The sequence below is a fragment of the Cuculus canorus genome, chromosome 12, assembly GCF_017976375.1.
Source record: "Cuculus canorus isolate bCucCan1 chromosome 12, bCucCan1.pri, whole genome shotgun sequence".
NCBI classification, from domain to species: Eukaryota; Metazoa; Chordata; class Aves; order Cuculiformes; family Cuculidae; genus Cuculus; species Cuculus canorus.
Window position 1 is genome coordinate 13,057,751 of NC_071412.1, and position 20,835 is coordinate 13,078,585.

General features: G+C 39.2%; 2 protein-coding genes across 6 annotated transcripts in view; both read right to left on the reverse strand.

Moving 5' to 3' along the window:
* Positions 1–20,835, reverse strand: part of CERS3 (ceramide synthase 3) — a 52,491-nt gene that overhangs the window by 29,809 nt on the left and 1,847 nt on the right. The window contains exons 1-4 of one of the 2 annotated variants that reach the window (XM_009565077.2): positions 13,535–13,757; positions 4,421–4,603; positions 2,730–2,847; positions 563–681 (exon numbers count right to left, since the gene is read on the reverse strand). In XM_009565077.2, the coding sequence (XP_009563372.2) occupies positions 563–681; positions 2,730–2,847; positions 4,421–4,602 (419 nt within the window). In that variant the 5' untranslated portion in view covers position 4,603; positions 13,535–13,757. Of the gene's footprint in view, positions 1–562; positions 682–2,729; positions 2,848–4,420; positions 4,604–13,534; positions 13,758–20,835 lie in introns of those variants that run through there. The other variant, XM_054077440.1, reaches the window with a different exon arrangement.
* Positions 4,469–20,835, reverse strand: part of LINS1 (lines homolog 1) — a 30,212-nt gene continuing 13,845 nt past the window's right edge. The window contains exon 9 of one of the 4 annotated variants that reach the window (XM_054077435.1): positions 4,469–4,603. The gene's annotated coding sequence lies outside the window, so the exon portion shown is untranslated. Of the gene's footprint in view, positions 4,604–13,738; positions 13,878–15,562; positions 16,034–20,835 lie in introns of those variants that run through there. The other 3 variants (XM_054077434.1, XM_054077437.1, XM_009565097.2) reach the window with 3 other exon arrangements.

Genomic DNA, 20,835 nt, shown 5'->3' on the forward strand with positions numbered 1-20,835 from the left:
ACATATTCATTATTATGACTTAAAATCATTCAATGGCCCACTCTCATCAGCATATTTCAACTTATGTTTTGCACAGTACCTCCTAATCAAGCTGTCACACCTATCATTTACTTAGAATGTCATGATTCCTGCTCTCAAACTGACTTTACATATAATAGCATCCCAAAATGACCATACAGGTACTCAACTAAACAAGAGTGAAGAGGCATTTTTCTTCCCCTATGATTACAGGCAGACAAAAATATCGTTTCCTATCCTCTGCGTGTTTTCATTAGCACTAGGTAGCAGGAACCTACAAATAAGCCCATAATTACACCATGAAGAAAAATGTAAAATATTTTTGATGTTTGTTTGAGGAGAAACCACCAAATCTTGAAGTCACACCATTTTGAGAAAGGCTACTAGATCCCTTCAATTTGTTTCTGTACGCACAAACCAAAACGCTTGTCAGACAGTTTCAGCTTTCTGGAAACCCAGTCCCCTGAGAAGGTACCCAAGGACCTCTATTATTTTACACTAAACACTAAAATTCACAAAAATCAAAAGCATTGTCTCTTCTTACAAAGCTTCCTGGAATTTCTGAAGCACTGTTGGGATCTCAAGGTTTCGCCGTCTCCTAAACCACTTTTCCACCAAATGGACCGTACAGTTGCACTTTTTGGCAAGGCCTTGAATCTCTGACTGAAAAGAAAGAAACTGCATTAGCAACAAGATGTATTCCAATACAACTTTCATTTATTTATTTATTATTATTTATTTTGTACTTCACAGCTCAGCTTCCCACTGCTGCATGGTCTTCATTTTAAAATATTACTAATATTAACTATCTATGGGGGTTTATCTTGCAGGCTTCCTTGTTTAATTTCTGGGTGACACCCACAGAAACCCTGGATTTTCACACTACCAATTTATACAAATAAAGCGGGCATGAAGCATACAGATCCACAAAGCGTGCTACTGTCTTTCTGGTGGCTTCTGATAGTTTAAAAAAATGGAACTTACTGCTAAGCAAGAGATTGAACTGGAGAGGGAAGCGCCATGTATAAACACACATTGCCTTTGTATCTAATATCTTAGCTAATGATAATTAATTAATGGATTATGTTTAAATGAGTCTTGCAGGTAAAACAGAGGCCTAAATTAAGGTGACCTGAACGCTGTTCTCAAATCCAATGTATTTCTGTGGTATGGGCAAGTCAGTTAATCTTACTTGCAAAGAAAAATCCAGACTGCCTTTTTCCAACACTTTCAAATAAACTGGGGGTATAGCGTTGCCTGGAAAGGCATCGACCCATTCAAGTGCAACAGCCCAGCATCTGCTTCACGTGCGCTCTGAAGATGAAGCGGCTCTGCTGTGCAACCACAGTGTGTGCTAAGCAGAAGGCAGTGTGACTCTTGCATTTCTGGGTGCTCAGTGCCCCATGTGCACAGGCCTGTAGGTCTCCTCCCTCTCCTTCATCCCAAAGTGCGGGAGGTGTGGGCTGCCCTCCCCTGACAGCGCTGCAGGAGCAAGGTAGAGTTCGACAGGTTTCTGGGGAAGCTCTTTCCTAGCAAGGCTAGGATGCAAATAGTGGGTGGCAAGTCCAGTTCAGTTAGTCTCCTACCCTCAGAGGAAGCTCTGGTATGTGAGTGAAGCTGCTCAGCTGCTGGGGAGGGAAGGAACACAAACAGCCTCTGTGTTCAGCCCATACAGCTGGCTGGAGAGCTCTTTACTTGCCACAGAGGAATATTTTGATGGACAACGTAGCCTAGATGCCCTCAATCACCAGCCAGGCCTCTGCACGCTCTCTCAGGCACAGGGTTCCCCCAAGCTGAGCACCTAAAGGATGCAGCCTGAAACTTTCCCAAGTACTGATGAGCATTAAAATGGTCTGCTTCCATTCAGAGATTTATTGTTAAACTGTACTCATGCAGAAGGAGGGTATGAAACAGATTGGGATACTTGCCCAGATAGAGTGGAGCTCACATGTGAGCACAAATACATCTATTCCTGATGATAACAGGCAAAAGACATAGTAAAAAAAGAGCAGAGTCAGGGATAGAAAGCGAAGTTCCAGGTATTAATAATTATATATATATATCCCTCATTACTAGAAAGCACATATTTCTTTTCAAAAACAGTGTACGAACTCTATAATTGTTTGGTAACCATAGTTAGGCAAGAGAACTTTCTGAGGCTGCATTCACAGCAAAGTCTCCATTTCACATCAACAACCAAGTTGCCTCATTTTCTCAGATGGTAAACATTGGCTAATATCTTTTCCTCGTTCGATTTTAAAAACAAACAGCAAGGTAATGAAAAGACTGCTCTAATTTCTCACATAAGCCAGGATTAACTATGCAACAATATAACGGATCAAAAGGCTTCTATGCTAGCATTCCAACATTACTGCTTGCAATAAATAGGATACCACTTCCCAACAACATATGTCAGTCGACGTTTTCTCCAGGTAGAATGAGTTAAAGATGGAACACTGATCTTCACTGGAAATATTATTAACAATCTAACCTAGAACAGCATGCCAGGAAACTAAACACCTTAAATGTATTTCCTGTTTCAGATGCCATGTACCTTTGTCAGCAGAATAGCAACAAACCCCCAAATAAATTAAGTCATCTGTCAATCAGCTGGAACTCATCCTATGATGTCATCACTGACAACTGATTGAAATAGTAAGACTTGGGATCTTCCATAACCAGAAGTAGTTTAAAACAATGAAAATTCTTACTTGGGATGGATGTTTCGAGCACTCCTGGAAATAACTCTCTAAAACAGGATTAGGTTGTGGCTTCACACGTCTTACATTCTTTATGCCCAAGGCTTTTGCCAGAGGTATGGCAAGATATCTGAAAAGACATACCGTGACAAACTTTAAAAATGCAGCACGGTTCTAAGACCATATCCTGGCATGAGAACACCTAAGAAGAAAATAAATCTGAAGCAATCTAATCTGCCACAGGATGCAACAGTGCGCTGTGAGAGAAAGGCATCCACCTCTAGCCAATCCCAAGAGAGAACTAGTGTATTAACAGCTATGTAAAAAAGCACACGCAAGGACTCAAGTTTCTGGTTGTGACATGCTATAAAACTGAAGGGAAGATCCTGATTTTTGTGTCCTTATGTTTTTCAGAGGGATACTTGACTTAAGCAAAAGCTAAGGGAGAACAAAACAAGAACAGATGCTCGCTCCAAGTGAGCTGAAAGATTGTAATTGGGATACTTTCTCCTAGTGGCAGAGTCATTTAGCACATGGCTTCACTAGACCACCACTGCCTAAGACACTGGTTTGGGCTTGCGGCCTCTAGGTTGTGGCACACAGCAACTGCCCCAGGGACTGAAGGTTTCTTCTTCTTCTCTTCCATTTTCCAATACGAATTGCTGAAGAGCAGGCAAAATGCTTCACTCTTTTATTTGGGTGGGCTTTTCTGAAAAAGCCCCCCCTCACCGTTCATATCAGCAATTGATTCCTTGTTACTCCTGGCAGGGGTCAGTTTCCTCCTTCCTGGGCAGATTCACTGCAGGCCAGATGTGTGGGCTAATTATTCATGAGCTATTTCCAATAGCAGTACAGCGAGACAAAGCTGGGCAAATGTTTACTCTGGAGACACTGAATGGTTATAAACACATGATCCAAATTACTTTTGATCTCTAACACAAATGATCTTATCTGGTTCTGTTTTAAGTCAGTCCAACTTCCACGATTCCAAAATTTCCTCACTCTCCTGAAATAATTACAAAAAGCTACTAATCATGTTGTTTAGAGCAAAAAAAAAAAAAGTCAAGCAAAAAAGGCAAAAATAAATAAGTCAAAGCACTACAAATCTTAATATGTTTGTAGCTTTCTGATGTAGAGCCAGCCTCTGCCTGTCCTATAAGATTCCAGCTGCAGAAGCAATCCATCTTCTAGTGCCAAAGTGGGAAAGAAAAGTAATCGGCATGAACAGGCCGGCATAAAACATTCACGTGAAACTGTGATCTTTCCAGTCTGCCTAGTTTTGCTATAGCTAAACACCTGGGATCCATCCATCTCACACAAGCGTTCTGGTGGAGGACCAAATGAAAGGAGAAGTTTGGTTTGGAGGACAAATACCTTTACCCTTCCACCAAAGGGGAAAAAGCAAAAGGAAACCCAAATGGTTGTGTATTAATTGTATCTCTAGTGAAAGAAGATAATTAGAATAATACAAATGCTGTTTTAGAAAAGCTAGATAAAAACGTTTTCCTTCTAGATTGCACCACAGCAACACGTTCCTAATGATGAAACTATCTCCTGGGTTTTCACCTGCCAGATCTTTCTAGCAAACCCCAAACTACTCCTCTTTTATAAAAACAAAAGAGCATTGATCTAAAGACACTTTTTCAAAAACAATTAGCATTAATGAAAAGTAACATTAGCATAAAGTTTCATTTGTTTCTTACCTTTCACTAGAGAATCGGATAATCAGCAATACGAAAGCATATGGTATTGTGGCATATAACTGCTGCGGTTTCGGAAAGACAAGATCATCACGGTCTACAAAGTGTGCCCACGTACAATTAATAGGCATCCAGATATTCTCCCACCAGAACCAGCTGTTAAGTGTCTTAAGTATGTTTGCCATGCTACGAAAATAAAGAGATAATTAAAAATTATTCCCGATGTATTAGAAAGAAAACACATGAAAAACATACTGAACTTCCTTGTGCAGAATCGTGGCTCCCAGTTGGCAGGACAACTACAAGTCTTTACAGTTTACAAGTCTTATGAGGAGCGGCTGAGAGAGCTGGGGTTGTTTAGCCTGGAGAAGAGGAGGCTGAGGGGAGACCTTATTACTCTCTACAACTACCTGAAAGGAGGTTGTGGAGAGGAGGGAGCTGGCCTCTTCTCCCAAGTGACAGGGGACAGGAGAAGAGGGAATGGCCTGAAGCTCCGTCAGGGGAGGTTCAGGTTGGATATCAGAAAAAAATTCTTCACAGTAAGAGTCATTGGGCACTGGCAGAGGCTGCCCAGGGAGGTGGTCGAGTCGCCTTCCCTGGAGGTGTTTAAGGAACGGGTGGATGAAGTGCTTAGGGACATGGTTTAGGGAGTGTTAGGAATGGTTGGACTCGATGATCCAATGGGTCCTTTCCAACCTTGTGTGATTCTGTGATTCTGTGATTCTGTGACATTTCCTACAGATAAGGAACAAGCAGCAGATGAGGCTGGTGAAGCTGTCTTGGCCCACATGGGTTGCACTGATACTGCGGGTCCAACAGAGACACTCTGTAGAGAACCTGCAAGTGCTGTAGAGATGCTCAGATGTCCCCAGATTAAATGAACAGTAGACCCAGTCAGGAAAGTCAGTTTAAAAAATAAACCAGTTACAAAAAGTTGAAACCCCCTTGGTTTAGAGCATACAGGTGGGATTATGAACCAACAGAAGATAAAATAATAGAGCTCCATTTTGAGCTGGTATAAAACAATGCAGGACCTTTGAAATCTGCAGCAGGGAGAGGTAATCTGCTGTCTCCTTTCAGTCATTCCCACTAGACTGCTTAGACCTGATCAAATAGTTTAAAATAAGCATTTATAACCTATCATATAAATACACAAAAGATACTAAAGACAACCAATCTTTCCTAAGCAGCCTGAAATATAAGTGGGTAGAAGAGTGGAGAAAGGAATGAGAAAGTCCAGGGGTGGCTCAGACCTGCAATAAAGACATGTCACTGTTGACTTACTGCTGCTTAATACGCTAATGGCCACGTACACCTTGACCCCGATTTCACAAACACTTGTGCATAGGACCAAGCATAAAAATCAGTGCAAGCTTTTTGAGGGATTTGCAGGACACACTATGAATTAACAGTGACCAAACCCTAGATCAGAACAAAACGTCTAAATTCAGTTATTGAAGAAAAAAAAAAAAGATTCACCGAAGCCAAAATATTTCCTTCTTTTAAAAGTCTTTTTGAACCTTTGCACTTAATAATATTACGTATTTAGAAATTTCTGTTACTCCTCATTTAGTTATAAGGTCTTTACAGTACAAACATGGTATACATCCTTTAAAAAGACTCAAAAGTTGAATAAAAAGAGAATTTACTATAAGGCTGAAATAATTTTTCTATAATTTCTAGAAGCAATAAACTTTAGTAACTTTTTTCCATACTAAAAATTTCTGTAAACTAGGAAAAGAAAAAGGAAGAAATAATCAATTTCACTGAACCACAGTTTTGATGAGGAAATAAATGAAGTGAGAGAATTTCAATCAAAGCTCCTCGTGGTGTCAGACAAGCCACTGGAAGATCTCGCAGCAACATAGTTGTATGGAATCAAGCGAGGAGATCAAATCATGCTGAGGACAGACAGTACTTCAGGCACTTTCATGTTCTTCCCTATTCAAGCCAGGGCTACAAGACTTCAGTTTCGCCTGGATCAGGACACCATGGTTAGTGCGTTCACACTGGCTTCGCAGATTTGGACACAGCTGGCTCTGAAGCCACTTTTCAACAGCTAAATGAAGAATCACTGTGATCCACACTGGGCTGTTCCCATTATGCTGCAGCCCTGCAGAAGGTTTGTGAAATCCTGACTGGTATCCATCAAACAGAGCTGGGTTAACAGACACCGTGAATCGATTTACTGGCCAAGCACAGTAGTCAGCATTGAAATATTAATAACCCAACCATTTAAACTTTTTAAATGCCAAAAGGGAACAGTAAAAACCTACTGAATTAATTGTGTGTGTATATAAGCAAAAGCAAAAATAGAGGGAGAAATTGCAATTATTCCTGCACTGAGACTTTATACACCAAGTTTCAGCCTAGAGCAATTTTTTACTGCTGAATTATAAACTCCTGGAAGTGGGCATTTATAATGGGGCTGCGAACAGACCCTTAAATACAGCTAGCAGGCGCCATGATAATGAAGCAGGGCTTTGAAACATGACATTGTAGGTCAGACAGAAAGGCTTGCAGATGAACTGCCCCAGAAGGCCAGGGGAGAGACTCATTACACACTTATGCTTCCTAATCTATCCTTTTTTTTTTTTAAACTAAATGTGCATTGCAAACTAACCCTAATAAAAATAGGCCAGTGTATTCTAAGACAGTGGAAAGAGCACTAATAGTTCAATGATGGTGAGTTGGGTTGTCACTGAATATGCATCCAAAACACTTCAACCTCAGTAAAACGCAGGAGTTCATATTTTCATATTGGGTTCCCAAGATCTCACCGGTTCATGTTTTAATTCCACATGATGCCTTACCATAAAACTACCTTTTCAGGTCTTAAACTAGTTACCACATTTCTTTTAAACTAAGGTCATAAGCACATGCTTCATCTTAAATGTTAAGGGAATTCTGGGATTTGGGATCCGATCTGAAGTCCATCCAGCAGAAATCCTTCCTCATAGAAAGGTGAGCTCTCTGAAACTCCTGCTGTAATCCCCTGTATTTCTACCAGGTCTTGCCCGGCACACAGGATTCAACCACCCTGATGAACATTATCAACAGTTTTCTAAGAATTACTTGGATGAAATTCCACATCTGTCTGCAGCCTATTCTTACATTTCATTACCTTTAAACTGAATGTTCACTCAACATCCAAGCTATATTTTCACTGCAGCAAATCAGGCCATTCCCTGGGCAATCTTGGAGATTTCCATCTACATAATAGCAGCTGCTTAAATAGTTGGGCTGTTTTCCCGTCTCCTTTGGCTTCAGTTCTCATCACAAGGTTCCTGGAGCACTTGGAATGTGAGGAAGTCCTTCCAAACACACCTGAGCAGTAGCGACCTGAGCATTTTACAGTTTCTCTTTCCTTCTTGGCTCTTAAGTGGCTTACAGCTGTGGCTCTGTGATTATGTAGTCTTATCCCTCCATAAACCATGGAGATGCTGAAATGTATAGGAACTCCATAAATACTATTTTGTCACACACATCACGTATAAATAAGGTTCTCTTCTCTGCTGCAAACTAAGCAGGGAAAACTCAGCACTAGCTTTATCTATCACTTCCTCCACCACCACTACATACGTGCTGCTTCCCAGACACCTTGATTAAAATTAGCATTAGACCTCAATTTCACTTTTAAAGATGAACCTATTATCCCATCCCCTCTGCCAAAACGGTTCTTTCAGTGCTCCCACAGCATCACAGATCCAAATAATCTAGCTCTATAGTTCTCACCACATCTACAGCACCCGCAGACCCAAATGCTAACCCTCATTATCAGCTTTCTCCACATTATGACTTGAACACTTCATTCTAAATTATTTACTTTGAATCCTTCTGAATCTAAACAATGGCTGTGTAAGTTGTGAAAGAAGTGGCCAGAGGATGAAGAAAAGGAGACAGATAGCAAGCACACAAGTCATTTATCTCTAGCGAGCTTTGTCTGTTACAAAATCCAGAGCTGCCATTTACTAATCTCTCCACCTTCCGACTACCAGCTGCCTGGGACAATTGTGGCGGAAAGACTTCTCAGAACCCTTAATCCCACATCTGTGTCAATTCACCAGGCAGAGATCGAATAGCCAGAGAGAGCAAATGCTGCTTTCAAATTACATCAGGTTAAAGGCACATTGCCAGTGCCATAGGACAGAATTCTCCCATTACTGTTTGCATGGTTTTTTTTCTGGAAAACTGCTTTTGCCCCCACAAGGACTACTGTTCTGGCACATTACATGCAGACCAATCTCAAGCTCTTTTATATATTGTAAATGATGTTTAGTTTTTGTTTTAACCCAAAGATTTGTGGCGGCATGTTGAATCCTAACAGGTTAGGAAGGACAATAACCCTTTGACCATACAACCTTACACTGAGAACACCTCTTCCAATGCCTGTAGTGTGAGTGGGAAAGTGACTGGATCCACCACAGACGCTGTTGTGGAAGAGGAAAATAATTAGGTAGAAGGTTTTCAGCTCTCCCTTCTCCCACTCAAGGGCTATGATGGTGAGATTGATGGGCATTTCCTCACATAGGTCATAAAATCTGGGTGGGAAATGGGACAACCAGTTTCTTATCACTGGGGTGAGTGGACCACATTTTGCAACACGCGCATTTTATGCTGCTGAGAAAATTTGACCTCTGAGAAGCATTACAACTGCAGTACTTGGGAGCCAGGTTTGTTTTCCTAGGACATGAATATAAAACTAGAGAACACTTCTGTCAGGGGCTTGCTACCACACATTGTCATGTGTTCTAGTGTAACCAGTCACATGTTCTAGTGTCAGCCAGTTCCAGTGCTGGGATCAGGCTCTAGATACTGGATTTCAAAGGCAGTCGATCTTTTCAGTTTGCATAAACTGTCATAACGTGTTATTCTCCCCTCACACACACAGCTTTCAAAGAATAGGCAGTGGATGCAAAGGCACAGCTTGTCCTGATCCAGGACCAGTTCTAACAAGAAACTGGAAAGCCTACCCAGCCTGAACCTCCTAACGCTAAGAGTGCTGAGCTCAGAACTTTTTCCTTCCAGCTTGTCACAGCACCAAGCGAGCAGGTGTGAGAAATGAGACCAGCCAAGTGACCAGTATTCTGCCCAAACCAGGGTGAACCTCCACCCCTGCTTCTTCACAGATTCCTATCCACACACCAGCATCATCACTATTCTTTTCATAGACAAAACTGGTCTCACTAACTTTGCTCTAGAAGGGCCTAAAATAATCAGTTTAACAATCAAAGATATATTAGAATCCAAAACTTCCCCTGCACCTTGGAAATTAAATACTCCAAGTAAAGAAATCTAATCACCTCCTTGCTGAGGAAGTATCTCCTCTGTAGCCTAATCCCAGTGTTAAATGGGCTAGTGCAAAACAGGAAAATCAGGAATGATTACTTCAGGAACTGCATCCTTTATAATTAAAGCAAAGCCTACACAGTAGGGAAATACCAATGTGAAGTTTCTTTCAAAGCCCTTTTCCTTGTATGCCTGGTATATGATTTTTTTTTTAAATCATATTTTTAATGCTGTTAGGCAAAAAATGGGCAAATTTTGATTTGACAAAAGCTACGTGGCTACATCTTGAAAAAAAAAATTCAGCTGGTGCTTTGAACTGGAATTTCTGGCTGTTGCAGTCCAGGGAACGAACGAAAGGGAACACAGCCAAAGCTTTGATTGTGTTCTCCATGCAAAAGCTCTTGCTTGCAAAAACTGAATTTCCAAAACCAGAATGAAGAGAAAGCGATATCCAGGTCTGAAGGATGTGTTAGGAGGATTTCCTATCCTTATTTACTGAATAAACTATAAAACCCAATGGATCACTAACACAAACATGCAAGTGAAATAAGCCTCAATTTCTTTAAGCATCTCATTTGACTGTCTACTCAGTGTGACTCCAGAGGTGTAACAGGGAAAGAATGAAGCCAGGAAAAGCAAGAATAACATAATTCTCCTATTTTTCTCATCATTTGGTAGAACTGGTAAAGCTGGTGTAGTGACTGTTGGGAAAAATGAACTCTCACAGATATCAAGAGATAGCAAATCTGTTCCAGGCTATTAATCATCCACATTAAAGCAAAGTGGTTTAAAAAAGTAAATAAAGATCAGATCCATTATATCACAGGTTTTGGTTTTGCTTACGACTAAGCAATATATGCAATAATTAACACACAAATTCCAGCAGCAGATTTGTGTTCTGCTAAAAACAGACAGCATGTTGTTTAAAGAATCCCAACTGCTATCAACAAAATTAAACAGGTAAAAAAATATGGAACCTGGACTTTGTTGCTAATGGTTATGCAGAATACCTAAGAGATACCCTTCAAAAAAAAAAAAAGGATCCCAACAGTACAGAAAAGTGAGTTTTAATAAAATCCCCAAACCCCAACATGTACAAGCCCTGACTTGTTAATGGTTTAGTATTCACGCAAGCGTTGACAGTTGATATTGTGCCATACAGCCTTTCAAACGTACAACAGATGTTTTATACATCTTCTGGACATAGTTGCAAGTTGCAAGTTTGAGAAATCACAGGATGTGACACTGGATTACCTTCTCTGCTGATAATTTTTATGCTAAAAAATTACAAGTCCCTAAGGCAGAAAGAGCAACCCTGACCTCCACTGTTCTCTGCCACACAAACTCACTCATTCAGGCATCAGTTGTTTGTAGATATCTGCCACTTGGAGACATTGCTTGTTTCTGCTTCTTGACACTGTTTTCTGCACTTGCTCAAGCAGTGTTTTGCATCTAAATGGCATAAAGGGTTTGGACTATGGTTTGTGGAGGAAAGAACTGAATGAAAGATAATGCATTGGTGTTATCAACTCTTTACATCTTGTCTGTTCAAATATGAAAACACTATTCCAGTTAAATTCCACACAATGTGAATGACATCTTACCAAGCCTACACATACATTCAGTGGCAGCACAGAATAAAAAAGACCTGAACTTAGGGGTTCTTATGATGAAAGACTGAAATACTCCATACACATAAAACAGCTGAATTAAGATTGCTCTGAGACCTTTAACTTCAGATTTACTCCCTAGCTTGTACAAATCTCAACTGTAAACAGTTTAAGCGCCCAGTTATAGGGCAATTAGAGTATTTTACTTCTTTTACTATTCTATCACATTACCTTGTAACTCTATTACTATATTGAAGCAGGCTAAAATAACACTTTCAATAAATCTCATCTAGGTGGCAAGTGAATTTTATATTTTTCCCTGTTCTCTGGGGAAGGAAAAAAAGAGAATCAGGCTTGTTTGAAATATTTTTTTTCCTAGGTGAAAGTTACTATGCTCTGTCTACTTAAAAATCTAAAATAATTTCTGAGCAGCTAAAATGGTTTTAGCTGATTGCAGGCAGCTGAGAAAAGTCAAATACATTCCTCCTGCTGTACAGTTGTGGGGCAAACTACGTCTGCTTTAAGCTTTAAATATCCATAACATTGATAGAGCTGGATAAAGAGCTATGAAATAACTCAAATATCTGCAATAATTGAGGTAAAAAGATATTGTTTTGAAAAGAAAAAAAGAACTCTATTCAAACTACAGGTTCTTAATAGATTCTTGATTCATAATGTTTGAACAGATCTAGAGCAACAACAGCAGTTGCTTCAAGAACTTGTCAGCAACACTCCCCAGAACGTAAGAAAAAATATTCAAGTATGACACTTCAAATTATTTCTGAAAGAGAAAGATGCAAAAGTGACTATATTTTTGTAGCGTACTAAGATTTAATTTGAAACAAAACCCTCAAGTCTAACTTAAAATGCTAAATTATACAATAGAGATTTTATCAGAGTTGTGAGCCTTCTTGGTGACTTATTTAAGGAAGGGGGTTAAGGGCAGAGAAGAACAGAGCAGCATATATGTATGCAGAGGCCAGGATAAGCACCTTGGAAGTATAACAGTACCACAAAACATGTGAAGACAGAAGGAAGAACACTAACAAACTAGACAGAGGACCTGAGGGTGCAGAGGCAAAGGTGGTTGGCTTCTCCTCCTGCACAGTGGATGACTTCAGATTTTAAATTAGCCTTTGGGAGGCAGAGAAAGAGACAGGGCTGGTGCATTTATGCTCTGGAAAACTGTCCTGTTTGTAGGTTCCCAGGTTTGGGTCTTCAGCCATCATGTACACACAGTGCCTCAAGCTTGTACATTGACTTTAACGAACTCTACATCACCCTGAACCAGCAATTAAAACCATGTCTGTTGTGTTCCACTGTTCTCAGTTCTCCTCCTGTTGGTTATTCCCTCTTTTGCAGTTTAACCTGCCCAGACATTCTCCACCCAAAAAGCCAAGTAGAGGAGGAGCCAGAATATAACTAGTATTGCATTATTCAGCCACTGCTTGGCAGCCTTTTCATGTCCTAACAAATGCAAGGGAAGATCTCCAGCTAAGCATGTACTAGCACAGCCTCTTCATCAAAACTGGCACCTCGGCTGAAGATGTGACCCAGACTGGTAAGCTACCTAAGAAACAGGTATACATTACAAAAAGTAAAAGGAAAAATGAGCTAGGTTCCTCCATCTGAATGTCACAGCATTACTGTGAAAGAACCCTTACCGGCAGCTTGCTTAAATGCACTATTTATAACACTAACTTCTTCCGATCTGTGACAGGTAAGTCATAAAGAAGTCCGCTAAACTGAATTCCTTACAGAACATTTTTTTTTCTTAGCATTTTGCAGAAACAAATTAGAAATAGCTTTTCCAAGCAACTCGAATTCAAGGTTTTTTAATGCAATCACATTTACATCCTTAGCTAACGTTATCTTCCCTGTTAATAAATTTTCCTCCCATCCAACTCAGAAAAGTGCTCTTACAAACACTTAGTAGAATAAAGATACAAGAAGTAGAAAAGCTACTACTGTAACCTCTACTACTTTGCTCTAAAATGAAATGCATTTCTCAGAGATTGAAATACTTAGTGGCAATCTCATTAACACCTATTCCACTCTTTATCCAAAGACTATCATAAGAGTCACTCTAATTTTCCCCTATAAAACAGACAATGTTAGAGACCAGTACACACCAGCGATTCAGACCGTAATATGAAGTACAGAAGAGTTAAAAAACAAACAAGCAAGCCAAACAGATAAAAAGGAAAGAAATTCCTACCTTTATGATGTTGCAGTCAATGAGAGCCTAAGCACATCAGCAGGGAAGAGGCATTGCACTCGCTATTTTGACGAAGGTAAACACGCCCTATCTGCAGAACTCTTTCAAATTCTTCAGAGACCCACCCAGCAAAGCCGTACTTCAAGATTTCTGACTGAAGGCAATCTTGATGTCATGTGCATCTACCTGGTGAAACTCAGGAGTAGTAATGCTGAGCGCCTTCCCTTCTGCTTGTTTCAACATCGTAGATGAAGAAATGCCTGAAGTCACGTGGTACGTTGTTGCATGACGAGAATTTGTCTCAACTTCTATTGCTCTAAACAAGCGCAGGAGGATGCGCCTGCTGATGGGGCAGAAAAGGAAACCCGAAATGCATCAATTCACACTGGCATTTTTAGATGCCTTATTTGATGAAATATGGGTGTTCAAATAATGTTAGAGAAAGGTTTCTGCTCCTACTGACAGCTATGGAACAGTACAAGAACAGAATAAACACAAAATAGTAACTGATGACACTCCCAACCTTCAGTAGTTTGGGGTTCATGGGCTTCCTAAACCACAGATGGAGTCTATGTAAACAACACTGGAGAAGTATTCCCCTCCTTGGCCTCAATTTCCACAACTCCTTCTGAATATATTAAAACTCTCATCGTAATCCATAAGGCTCCACTAAAAGATGTGACCTAGACAATATTTCAATCTTGCTTATTTATTTCCCTCCAGAGAAAGTTTGGGTTTGTTCATATAGCTGTTTTATTTTTTTTCTTCTTCTTTTTGGCGCATTATATTTTGCGGCTATTACAAGTCCCCCTTCCATAAAACTGGGAGCGGTATTCAATAAACTGATGCACCAGAGAAAGGATTATTTCAGAAAGGTACTATCACAACTTTATAGAACCATAAAATCCTAGAATGGTTTGGGTTGGAAGGGATCTTAAAGCCCATCCAGTTCCAACGCCCCTGCCTTGGGCAGGGACACCTTCCACCAGATACAGTTGCCCAAGCCCCATCCAACCCGGTGCTGCACAACTCCTGGGATGGGCAGCCACAACTTCTCTGAGCAACCTGGGCCAGCACCCCACCATCCTCAGAATAAAGAATTTCTTCCTAATATCAAATCTCCATACTTTCCCACATGCAAACTACTAATATGAATCAAGCAGAATATTTAGGTACACTCTGCCAATTAGGAAAGCCTAGAGCAAGCCGATTCATATGTTACTTGGCTAATACTGTGCCAGTAATGTAATAGGGAATTTGCAGAAACACCTCTTTCTTACACCTTAGTCTACAATTTCTTCACTACTACACCTACTTGCAAAAAAAAAAAATTTGTTTGACAGGAGCAAATATGGGGTGACCCAAATAATGAGATGGGAAAAGTTTTTACATAGTTTTTGAGGAGCATTTGTTAGGTAGCACTCACCACCCATGTAGGACTACTACAAGATTACAGATATTGCATGGTAAACAAGCTAACCATACCCTCTTTATCACAGCTGGCCATTGACCTTTAATTACAGCTGCACTTGCATAGTATTTATCCTTCAGGTATCTTAAATGTCAATGCTGCAAAGAAGAAAACCAAATTAAAAAACCCACCTTAGTCTGTACTTCCCATTGAGAGGAGAACAAAAAAAAGCTAAGTGTTACTATTCCTTTCTGGGAGCTAACACCTACTCAATCACATAACAATTAAATACAAGCAGATAATGGAGACATGTATCTGATCCAAATAGTTATTTTATATATCACTGGAAATTATAAGTTTTCAGTGAAAAAACAGAACCAAGAAAAATTCACAAAATTAACTTCTTTCCATTTTCTAGCCAGTTAAATGCATATATTAAATTACAGTGAATTTACACAATGGATATGAGCTTTCACCTGAGCTTTTCAGCAGTCACAAGAAAGATTACAGTCTTAGTTAACTTTCTCAGTAGATAAAACCCTCTCAGCAAATCTTTCTGACTGTATTAAATCTTAAACTTCTAGAATTCAAGCTGTTACGTACAATGGCACCTGAAGGGGGAAGAAGAAACAAAAAACAAACCTAAGAGGTTTTCTTTTGTACAAAGATTAAAACTCATCTGGGGATCCCATAGATAAATGTTGTAAATACACTGCCTGTTAGTGCCCAGTTCCTTTCACTAACCAATTATCTCAATGGCAGCTAATCAAATCTCAGTCACAGGTATACACAAGGTAGGAATCAATATGCTTTAATATGAATAATTCAGACTCCGAATTCTCTTTCCACCACCAGTGAAACCTATCTGCTTCCCACCCGGTATTCCTTCAATGTTAAGGTAAAAAACGCTTGATATTCCTATACTTTCTGCTCCTCAGGAATCAACAAATATCTGCAAATTTATCATTCCCAGTCACATGTTCAAGGACATCAATATCAGAACTCATAATCTTGCAATTTGTAGTTCAAAAGCCAAGATCCTCTTCTTTGCATGAATTCATATCTTCTCCTAATATACCAACTTTTCCCTACATGAAAGGAATGAAGAAGTACATTTACAATCTCTGAAAAAGCTTTCTCCTCAAGACCTTTTTTTACTAGGAAGTATGACCTGATTCATAATCCATATGTTTTTTTTAAGTGAAGGCAGTCTAATTACTAATTAATTAATAATGCCATCTGATGACTAGATATCTGATTTAGAACAGAGAAAGTATTAAGGTAAAAAATACTTCTGTGCACAAATGCCACTGCAGGACTAAATTAGGAATTAGACCCAACTTGAATTCACAGGGTGAAACTTTCAAAGCACTTAAATCTTTTTAAATTATTGTTGCAGAACTTGGCTCCTGTAAATTTTAAAAAGAATCTGAAAACTCAATACCTTGAGAATCTGGGCCTGAATAACAAGCAGGAAGTTGACAATTGGATAAACAGGGGATGTGAGTAATACTGGAAGGATAAAGACAGTGGAGAGAAGGGAAGGAACACCAACACACTCTTACTGCTGACCCAAGCCACCATCACTTCACTAAAATGCAGGGAAGACGATTATTAATAGGCTATAAATATGCCTTAGGAAAAAGGCTGCAGGAAAAGACATTGACATTACCTGAGGACTGCTTTCTAACCAATCTCACAGCAATTGAACAAGATAAATATCACAATTATAGTATCTCTTTTAAGTTGTTACAAATTCCTGGCTGTATTTCATTTAAATACTGAACATACAGTGTATCAATAAGCCTCCACGACAGCAATTAAGAATGCTCTCATATCCAGAGGCACAGAGAGGTATGTGTGACTCAGTGAAGCATTCATCTGGTTACAGTTTGGTTAGTATTCTTTATGCAAAATTCCAGTCTATTTTATCTTTAAATTACCTTCAGAGAGAAATTTTTTTTCATTCCCTGATTTAGCATCACCTTGTCCATACTCAAACTCACCCTTCTAACAACCAGAAACACTACAGCAATTCAAATATAACTTCCTACCTATGTAAGGTACTTTGACCAAGTATGTTCTAATCCACTTGAAAAGGCAAATATAGCAAGAAGAGTACCTTTGGTTACTCACATTTATAGTGCAGTTTGTTAAACCTTGCATGTGCAAAACGTTAGCAACAACCATATCTAAGGATTGACTTCTATAGTTTGCCCTTTCCATTCCAAATACAGCCCTGCTAATTAACTCAAATAATATTCCTATGTGTTATCACAATTCTATTTGAGGTGCTGAGGGGCATGGTTTAGGGATCGTTAGGAATGGTTGGACTCGATGATCCAGCCGGTCCTTTCCAATCTACTGATTCTATCATCTTAAGATGCAGGAGACCAATACAGAAGTCTTCCGGCTGCAGATTTAACCATCCAACCAGTTCAGAGAGATCCTTAAATTCATTTCCAACAGTCCAAATAATATAGGATTAAATAAAGATACTTTGTTGATCCTTGGAGCTGGAAGCACTGGTTCAACAACTGTATGAAAATAAACCTCAACAATTTGTAACACACAAGACAAGGCTGCAAAGGCTGTTTGATTACATTACTAGGAGCTTTTAGAGCATCAGTCTTTATCCATACACAGAGAACATGAGGGCAAAAGATGAGCATTTATTTGGTAAAACTGAAACTCCTTTGATGCTTCACAGCCAGAAATACTGCCCCCCAATCAGCTCATAATTTAAAATTACAGGAAAAACTGGCATCACACTGGTCAGTAGTTTTAGCTTAGGTGAAACACTGCTTCTTTAGAGGGAACACTATTCTGTTGAAGATGACCAAGATTCTCCCTTAAGGAGATAAATAATTAAAAAAACCCCCAAACAACCCTATCAGTTGAGCTTCAAATTTGCTGCATAATGGATCTTTGTCCAATTCTCACAACAGCTGTAGTGGCATCAGGATAAAATGGACACCATTTCATACAGGATTTCCTTGAAGGAAGTACATGCTACTAAGGAAGCCAGGCACTGGAAGTAAGTTTCCAGAAGGCATTAATTTCTGTTTCAGTTAAATCTCTACATGAAAAAGTTATAAAAGGGCTGTAGTAACAAAGTTAGTCTAAGAGCCGACAAACTCCAAAAGATTACATTTGAAGATAAGGATCACAAGCAAAGGATGGACATTGTCAATGTGAAAATGAGCACTGAGGATTCTGTCATTCGACAGCAAATCCTTTTTCCTTAATCAGTACATGCTGTTTTACAAAATAGGCTTCACAAGTTTATCTATTCCTTCTATGTAGCTATCAGTTCCTCCAAAGTAGCTATGGACATTTGGAAGCTCTTTAAAGCTCCACAAAGTCTTTCAGGTTTCAACTCCCTAGCAACAGGACAAGATGGGGCAGATTTTTGGACAACTACGACTAACAGCTGGAAGACTAGACAGAGCTTCAGGATATGGATGTACAAACCTTTCCTACGACCTTTTAAGGAAGCTAACATTCAGCACTGCCATTACTTTTGAGGTTGAGTGCACTACTTTTTTTGAGCATGTCACTATTTTTTCAGATCTTCCCCAAAAAAGACACTGCTGGAGACATTCAAACCCCATCTAGACACACTCCTGTGCGGTCTGCTCTAAGTAAACCTGCTTTAGCAAGGGGTTGGATTGGATGATTTCCAGAGGTCACTTCCAACTCCAACCATTTTGTGATTCTGTGACTGACAAAACTCATGTTTTGGAGCATGGGTAAGTAGAAATCAGAAATAACTAAGGACACTAATTCTTCATGCAAGCTTTTTACCACAAATATATTGTTGCATTCCTTCCTTCCTTGCTGTACGTAAGCCAGCAGCAAGTTAGCTTGCCTATTATAGGGTGTTTCTGACAGTTATCAGCAATAAACTTATTTGCACAACATGTAAAGACAAAGACTTCAAAAAGTTTAAATCCCCAGCATGTTTCTCAACCAAGTCCAGGTTCATGCCTGCTGTTGGGCTAGTGATAATAAAAGACTGCTTATCACCCATTCTGACACATACAATTGGCTTCTAGCAAGATTTCAGAGTGAATCAGGTAGCCCTAAGAGATTGTACAAAACGCAGCAAGAATTTACAAACTAATTTTGAGAACTCTTTAAGGAAAAACACACAGTAGTAAAATTGTAATGACCATAGTATTTTCACTCTTACTGACATGGGAAGGCTGTGATAAATAGTCCATACTGACTTCACTCAATCCCAGACTGACTTTGGAAGAAGAATAAACCACGCGTATACTGCAGTGATAAAACAAGGAACAACCAAGGCTCCTTACTCCCAGCTTTACAAGAGTATTTTAAAGTATAGCAATACTCAATGTCAGTTTTTATTCATGTATTATAGGATTAAAACTTGTATTACAAGTCTTAAAACTAGAATGGAAAGCAGTCATAAAAATATTGGAGGAAATCCAGTGTGAAGAACCACAAGTATGGAACCACCTGGATTCAGCTGTAATTGCAATCAAGCTCTACAAATATTCAAGTTCAAATATGTTCTTTTTAAAAAGCAAATCCCGTAAGCAACTTCTAACACTAACTGCTTACCTCATTAAAGTATAATTTATTCTATTGATGTTGAAGGTAAACTCCTCAAAACAACTGCAGAGACATAAATGGAGACTGTGGGCATTTCAGGACAAATCCTCAGAAAACTGTTTCCAAACAGATCACCTGATTTGTTTGGTGTTTTGCTTTGAAATAACACAAGGAAAGGGCTTAGACATCATTGTCCAAAGGTAAGGCGCACACACACCAACCTCCTAGCAGTAACTGATCTACTTCTTAAGTTCTAGTTTAATATTGGTAATAGCTCTGCAGCTGAGTTAATCTGCTTTAGCAAATCAAATAACAGCTCTGCCTAAACATTTTAGACAGTAAAAGTTCAAGCAAAAAAAAAAAAAACCAAAACCCAAACCCCAACCACCTCACCTTATACACTCACCATTGGATTAAAATACAAATTCTTTGGCAAGGAATTTTCTTTGTGCTAGACTTTTTGAATATAGCCATAGAACTAACAGCTACCTTCACTGCTCACATTCATTTTGTGTGCCTTAAAAAAAAAAAATGACATCAGTTTTGCTCTATCTCAGGTCCTACAGTTCATAAATAGTAAAAAAATCAACACATTAATGTATCTAGTTGCCAGATGCAAACCACATTTACCCATTTTTACCACTAAAACATTTTGAGAATTAAAACAATGGCTTTCTGAGAAGTGAAACATGTGGGAATGATCACTACTAATAACCAACTGGGCACAAAGTCAACCTCATGCCTCTAAGAATTAAGTACAGTTGGATTGCAATTGGATTTTCTGTATTCCAGAAAGAGAAGTTACGGCTCCCACACTTCTTGCTAAATTCTACATGCTGTTCTGACATGCCTAGTTTTACTTCAGTAGTTTTTATAGTAGTAGTAATCACTGTCAAACAAGAGCACTAGCACTTAACAAAACCAAAATTATCTTCCTATTCTACTTTTCCCACCCTGCTTATCAGTGTCTGAGAAATACTGCTGTAATTCAGATACTTCCAGCTGACAAGTACAGACCAAAAAATGCTGAATGATACCATGTTCAGTGAAAACAATGAAGTTACTCAATTAAAATAAACTAGTCAGCAAAGGCTAGATTAGAGAAATGAGGATAGCGGAGAGGATTTCACCAAAATGTAAGAATCTACCTAAGCTTAAAATTGTGACCATGAGAAACTCTTGGATCAACTGCCTTACCAAAGGGACTGCATCTGTTTGAATGGAAAAGTTCAAGTTGTCTACTTGAATCTTTGAATGTGCCCAGAAACATTCTAATCCTGACAGAAAGGAGTTAACTCAGCATCTGAAG